Source organism: Gossypium hirsutum, chromosome D06, assembly GCF_007990345.1.
Source record: "Gossypium hirsutum isolate 1008001.06 chromosome D06, Gossypium_hirsutum_v2.1, whole genome shotgun sequence".
NCBI classification, from domain to species: domain Eukaryota; kingdom Viridiplantae; phylum Streptophyta; class Magnoliopsida; order Malvales; family Malvaceae; genus Gossypium; species Gossypium hirsutum.
Genome location: NC_053442.1, coordinates 38,143,173 through 38,150,502, shown reverse-complemented (window position 1 = coordinate 38,150,502; position 7,330 = coordinate 38,143,173). Strand labels below are relative to the sequence as shown.

The 7,330-nt window shown below is 32.9% G+C and overlaps 1 protein-coding gene across 4 annotated transcripts; it reads right to left on the bottom strand.

Annotated features, from left to right (window-relative positions):
* Nucleotides 1-274: 274 nt before the first annotated feature.
* Nucleotides 275-6,176, bottom strand: LOC107902045 (probable ribose-5-phosphate isomerase 4, chloroplastic). 4 transcript variants are annotated; one of them, XM_016828290.2, is made up of 9 exons: nt 5,905-6,176; nt 5,672-5,799; nt 5,091-5,160; nt 4,614-4,733; nt 4,321-4,416; nt 4,153-4,209; nt 870-987; nt 729-795; nt 275-567 (listed from the first exon to the last, which is right to left on the bottom strand). In XM_016828290.2, exons 1-9 carry the CDS (start codon nt 6,085-6,087, stop codon nt 489-491), a joined length of 918 nt encoding a protein of 305 aa, XP_016683779.1. In that variant the 5' UTR covers nt 6,088-6,176; the 3' UTR covers nt 275-488. The 4 variants fall into 4 exon arrangements, with proteins under 4 accessions (XP_016683779.1, XP_016683780.1, XP_040951824.1 ...); XM_016828291.2 differs by having other exon boundaries at nt 4,614-4,718; XM_041095890.1 differs by lacking the exons at nt 275-567; nt 729-795 and having other exon boundaries at nt 916-2,945; nt 4,614-4,718.
* Nucleotides 6,177-7,330: the final 1,154 nt, after the last annotated feature.

Sequence of the window (7,330 nt, the reverse complement as noted above, 5' to 3'; positions counted from 1 at the left end):
CTGTTCATAAATGTGATGTCATAGGTAGGTCCCATACATGTCGACACGTACCCTACTCTAGGTCTAACACGTACTTATATAATGGGGGTTCGCTTGTGTGACGACATGCGAACCCACATCGTGCGGTCCCATGTGCGAACTCATAGTGTCACGTGAGCTTGAAGTGTGAACTGTGTAGAACCCGACCCAAGCCCAATTAGATTATGGGTCGATAATAGTGAGTATCATAACAATATTAATATTTCATCAACAGCTAGAGATATTGATTCTCTCATTAAAAAAGAACAACTTTATACCATATCCAATATTCAGTATCTTAAGAAATGTCCCTACTTTTATATTATTAAACAATTAATACTATCACTTTCAAAGAAACAAAATAATTAATACAATCAAACAGAAGCCAGCCAACATGTAAGAAAGAGTTACGCCAAAGAAGAGCTAGTTTATATTCTTAAGCAGCAAGCAAACAATTGAATTGGTTTTGATTAAACTCCCCCAACTGCATTTGTTGGAATATTGTCAACAATTGACAATCCACTTTCAGAAGCAACAATTGCTTTGCATCTGTAACATCATATCAGTTGGAAGAGATTAAACATATGAAAGGCTAATCTGTCAAATATCTATTTGCATTTGGATTAAATATGTTTGTTTTGTCATTCAAAATTGACTTTCTTATGCATGCGATATAACCAAAAAGTTCAAAAGGGAAACATGGAACTCACGGGAATTTGGAGACAACTCCATGTTCTACAACACCATCAACTTTTTCAAGGCTTTCAGCAACTTCAGCTGTAGGTTGCAACAGAAATTAAAACCAAATATAGCTTGCAAAATAAAAAACACTACTCATTTCTCTAACTTACCAAGAGTGGCTATTGGAGATGTAAAGATGACATCCAGAATATTATGACCTTCGCTAGTGACTAATGGAAAGTCACCCCCAAGTGGATCTGCATGACCTATAGATGGTCTCCTCCATACCTTCACAAATCATTAAAGTAGGAAAATGACTTTAAACTCACTCTAATACAAATTTCCCAAAAGAATATCTCTGTATGCACATTCTGCATTTGAATTACAACTATAACTACAAAACCAAAAACGCTAAGCTAGCTTCTAATGGTCCACTGGGGAAAGGAAATAAGAAAGTTAATTGGCTTGTGATTTAGAATCTAGAATGCTCTGCTGATGAAACATCTTTATTGTATACCTATTCTTGTATTGCAACTGTTCTCTCAAAGTTTTGACATTCTAATGAGAGAAAAACTTCTATTACAAGCAACGGAAAATATGAAAGACTTGGGAGCCAATGCTTATGCTTATGCTATAGCCCATCCATCAAAATGTATTCCATAAATGTATCAGATAATCCTTTAATGATCTGCACTAGCTTGACAAGCAAGTAAATTGTTCTTTCTTCCCACTCTTTTTGACACAAAAGAGAAAAATATTGAGCAATATAAAAAGGTTCCAAGAATATTTAAATTTATTGGACATGCTTCCACATCCTTCGCAACAGTTACAACAATTCTTATAATTATTCTTCTTCTAGCCAAAGAAAATTAGGCAACCGAATTAAGTACAAAGCAAGACATGGTAGGGGATGAGTTGTATAAACTACCCAAACGAAGAAAAATCGGGTAGTTTGTACTTATAAAGGCCTAAGCCGCATGATGGTAAAAAAGAATAACACTTCCCCGGAATGCCGTCAGCAAAATATATATATCTATCAGTATATGTTTGTCTTTGTGTGCGCCTATAGAGAGGTTACGTCTGAATAACCTAAAAATTCTTTTTGGAAAAAGAAAATAAATAACTAAATTGCATCAAGTACAAAGCAAAGCATGGAAGGAGCTGAGTTGCATAAACTTCATGTATAACTCAGTAGTTCATACTTGCAAAGAGCTAACCTATATGAATATTTAATTCAACTCATCAAAAGGAGACTAAAATCTTAGAACCCATTAGAGAGAAACCTAGATCTCTTTAGGGGTTTTTTTTTAGAAATTTTGCTTAAGGTTCCTTTAAATAAGGATCAGTCTTATTAAACCTGTCATAGAAAGGAAATAAGTTAACTGAAATAAAAGCACAATCAAGAAAACTACGGAAAGAAATAAAATCACCATCTAAACTTATTAAAGAATTGAAATTGTTAAAAACGGAATAAGAAGCGAAAAAGGAGGTTTGGCGAAGAAATTTTTAATTTTCTGATATCCAACAATGTGGAGAATTACAATCTTTTTATACACATACAAGAAAAAAGAAAAAAGCAACTAAATAATTCTACAATCCCCAACTATCAGCTATCAAATAATAATCTCTAAAAAACTGCTTTACAATTGGTTAACAGCTATACAATTAGTCAACAGTTAACACTCCCCCTCAAGTTGGTGCATAGATATTACATATGCCCAACTTGCAAACCAAATTATGATAAATTCTGTCGTTTAGTTCTATAGTGAAGATGTTAGCTAATTGACTGTTCGATGTCACATGGATTAGTTTTAGAGCTCCAATAATCAACTTTTCTTTGATAATGTATCGATTGATTTCGATGTGTTTAGTTCAATCATGTTGAACCAGAGTCTGAGCAATACTAATGGAAGCTTTATTATCACAATACAAAGATAATTTGCTTTCTTCTGATAATTTTAGTTCCTCCAGTAATTTCTGTAACCATAAAAGCTCACAAACTCCCTAAGCCATGGCTTTATATTCTGCCTCTGCATTTAATCTAGCAACCACACTTATTTCTTTCTCCTCCAAGTGAACAGGTTTCCTCCCACAAGAGTGCAATACCTAGATGTAGACCTCCTATCATCCAGAGAACTTGCCCAATCTGCATCTGTAAAGGCTTCTATCTGAAGATGACCATGTTTAGAGAAAAGGACAGCTTTTCCTGGTGCAAACTTTAGATAGCGCAGAATGCGGAAAACAGTCTGCATGTAAGATAAGGTAGGAAACTCCCTTAGAGTTCCTTCACCATAGGCAAAACTCAAAATTGAAACAAGGGCAAAGACCCTTCTGTTGAATTTGATTTTCCAATTAATCACCCAGTAACTCGATCTCATACTCATGGTCATAACACAACAACACTACTGTATTTTTAAAGATGAGAGTTGCTGGCGTTCTTCACCTATTCCAATTTGAAACAAAAAAAGGGAAGAAATTTGTATTGCTCTTCAAACGGATATAATGATTTCATGTTACATCGTGAATCGAAATCTCAGTCTGTTGCTAATGGCTCTGTAAATGGACATGTTTCTAACAATTTTAAGCCCCCCTAGTCTAGAAATGTATGAGAAACATATGCAGAATTATTCAAAGGCTGTTGAAGAATCTCAAAAGATTTACTACAATTGTTGGGAGAACTGCAGGAGAACCAATAGCAAGGGTTAAAAATACAAGAATTGGAGTGTCTTAAAAGTGCCTTGAGGAAACAGAAGAATTAATGGAGAATATGTTCGACCTTGATGGAATTAGTTCATGATGACAAGGAAAGGACACTGCTCTTTAGGCTAGGTTAGAGGACAATGCAAAAGGGAACAAGGTTGTAACAGTTAATAAGCCATTGCATAAGGACCGAAATGAACTAAAATTTTGTAATGCGGAGCTGCATATGGCCGAGAAAAAGACAAGAATAACAAATAAGAATCCAAGTCAGAGAGAATGAAGCAAGAGCTTTTAGATATATTATAATATATTTTTTTATTATTTCAAATTTATTCAGTGAAGTATTAGATATTTTATAGATGACTAGGGCTATTAGTTATCTTTAGGGTTTAAACCAAGACTAGGAATGAAACTTTATTTGCAATTAATAACTTTACTTGTAAGAGAGAAAACCTATATAAATAAGTAGTAGGCTTCATAGTCATTATTATTCTTCTTATCATCTTTGAATTAATAAAGAAAGACCGGAGATTCCTTATAACTTTCTAGAGTTCCAACTTGTTTCTACCTCATTTTATAGCCCTAATTCTATTGATTTATTTCAATTTTCCCCTAAACCACATCATTAATGGCCTTTCCTAACATAGGTTTGGCTCATAAAAGTCAAAAAGTCTTAAAACTTCTCTAAAATATTTTCAAAATGATATTACATACATACACACACACAGGCATGCATACAAATACATATCATACCTCTGCATCACCTAAAAATAGGTCATCAATCTCTTCAGCAGTTTCCAGCCAATTGAGCTAAAAAATATACAAAGATTAATTAGTTCATCTATTTATTTGATTCTTTTGTTCATTACAGTTGTTTCATATATTTACTACAGTAGTGAGCAGGTTGATTTAGCTTCTTACTGATTCAATTACAACTGGAACAGAACCCTCTAGACCACGTTTATACTGATTTTTTGTAACCATGAATACAAGTTGATCAGCCATGCTTAGCACCAGCTGCAAGTGAAAGTTAGCAGTAAGAGCTTCACAATAAAGTAACTAAACCAGAGTTTGAACTAATTTTAGATTGTATAAAGTCAGAACAATAATGTTATGAAATACCATGAATAACTTGTATGTCTTCTGGTAAGTTTCCAAGCTGGGGCTCCGCCTAGAGAGCCATTGAAATAGGACAGATAACAAAACTAACTCACCTTCTCTTGGATTATGGACTCCTCACCTTGCAGTCTCTGGCATCCGATGACAGAAATTAATGTCCTTTCCTCTATTATGTCAACATCATCAAATGCAAAATCAATCTGCAAAAAGCGATCCTACATCTTACCATAAAAAAAGTTTGAATCTTGAAGCATATCTTGCTAATTTTGAATTCAGACCCATGAAAGTCGGAAGACTTAGAGACAAAATTATAAAAGTTATGGAAAAATAATCTTATAGCAGCAACAAATGGAAATTTGTTGGTGTGTTGGAACTTGTAAATGCCTAGTGACCCAACAACAAAGAACAAGGTTTGCAGACTAGTGCTGATTTTACTTAATAAGTTCACAACAAAATTTTAGAGCAAGGACATTTGATGGTTCAACAAATTAAAACATTCTCCTAGAACTAAAAATGCAGCAGTCAAAACTTAATTAAGGGAAATTTAAGGGTGGAGTAGAGTTAGGACCAACTTGAGAACTGTTTCCAAGCTCTCCTAATGGAATTCCAGCCTTTGCCGCTTCACTTGCACTTACTACAGACCTGCAAAAATCCAGATCAACTTACAGAGATTATAAACTAACAAAGAAGACGGCAAAAATAGAGAAGCAAGCTAGCAAAAAAAGGAATTAAATTAATTGACAATGAGACGACATTACTTGTCCAGGCCATGTGCAACATAAACATAGAGAATCACCAAATGAAAAAAAAAAACAGAAAAGAAGAGCCTTTTTAGAACGTAAATTAATTACTGCCTCCTAAGTAATAGTAAAAATCAAAGGATGGACTATTTGTGGAGAAGTCAAAAGGGAAAAAAAGTTGGCCAATATTGATTTCTCCAGCTAGAACTTGCAAATGCAGTCATGAACATTTTACTCAAAGGTCATCTAAAAAAGAATAAATCAACAAAAAGAATTGAATTCCTAAATACATTATATATATATAGTCATTCCAAGTATGTGTTTGATTAAATGAAAGGTGAGAGAATTCATATGAGAAACAAGAAAGAAAAAAGTGAGAAAAATAAAATGAAAGAGAGAAAAGGAAAACTCACGTAGGTATACCCAGTATGTGTTTGAAAGCACCTGCACGAATTTGGTGACCCAAATACTTAATGGCCATCGCTGAAGCTTGACCAGACCCGAGTCCAATAACCATGCCACTTTTGATATATGTATCAATCTAGCTACCGATAGCATTAAAATTAGCAGTAAACAAAAGAAGAAAATACACAAACTTTGGGACTAATAAGTGATGATATAAAGTAATGTGGACAGAAAAGCCTACAGTGTGCTTGGCTGCTCGGAAAAGAGGGGAAGTCTCAGAAAGAGAGCAATAGCATGCAGTAAGTGATGGAGATTTGGTTTTCCTTTCCCATGTAATTACTTTGTGACGGCCTTTGGGATTATTGGCCTTCAAAGTTTGAGGTAAACAAGGAAGATTTGCTGCCGCTGCTGCTGTTGCCATCATTTTTCTTCTTTCTTTATCTCAATGCTTCTGGTCTCAATTGGATACCAGTACTTTTTTTCGTTATAAGCTCTCACTAAACCTATATAACCGGTTTCACTTTCCATTCATTTAATATTTATAAGCTTACTAAGAAAATACCGCGCCTTAATTTGCAACCAATTGACTTCGCTGTTAGGAAAAAGAATCATTTAAACTTATCATTTAGCCTTTTCTGTATTTAACTATTTTTATCGTTAAAATTAATTAACTGATAACTTTTGATTTAATCTTTTATTTTTCTCTTAAAAATATAAATATTATAAAATATTAAAATGTGTACATCGAAAATATATTTTTTTATTCCACAAATAACCTTAAAAATTTGACATATGTCTCTTTTGTAAATATATATCTTTTTAATATTTTACTATACTCTCATGGGATAATTTGTCAACCTCTTAAGTTTACTTATGGAGTCTAAAAACTCTACTTATAATGTACTAAATATTTTCAATATTTATAGAAACAATAAAAATAAGATATATTAAAATTATTTCAAACTTTTTTAACTTATACAAATTATAAACAAATTACTAAAACCTATAAAAAATTATAATAATTTATAATATTTATCAATATTTATAAAATTTATAAAAATTCATAAAAATTCAAAATTGTTAGCTCAATTAATCAACTTGAAATTGTTAAGAGGGGTGAATTAACCTTTTAAAAATTTGTGGTTTGGCCCTAATTGCCTATTTTACTACCTTAGCTTTCCACAACTAATGATTTTCCCAAATTCACTAATTTGAGAGCCTTTGAGGATAATGTTTAACCTTACAAACTCTTTTTAAGGTTTCTACCCAAACCTTAAAGACACAACTCTCTCAAAGAGTGAATACAAATAGCAAAATAAAAAGAAATCCTCAAAAGGTCAAAGTGTTGGAGAAATGAATAGAGCCGTTAGAGATGAAATAATCAGTGTATTTAATTCATCTGCAACCACAAGTATCAATACTTGCTAACAAAATATCGATATTTTTAGTATTTAATGCAAAATTTAATGACTTTTGGAGCCAGTATACCAATAAACTTTTATCGATACCATATGAAGAGTATCGATATTGGATTGATACTTGGCTAAAATGTTTGAGAACCAGAATGTCAAGTTGGTATTGATTTTTGGAGAGGTGTCGATATTTTAGAAACTAATTCCAAGATGAAAAATAATGATTGGCTAAGCAGTACCAAATGGATCGAAGAT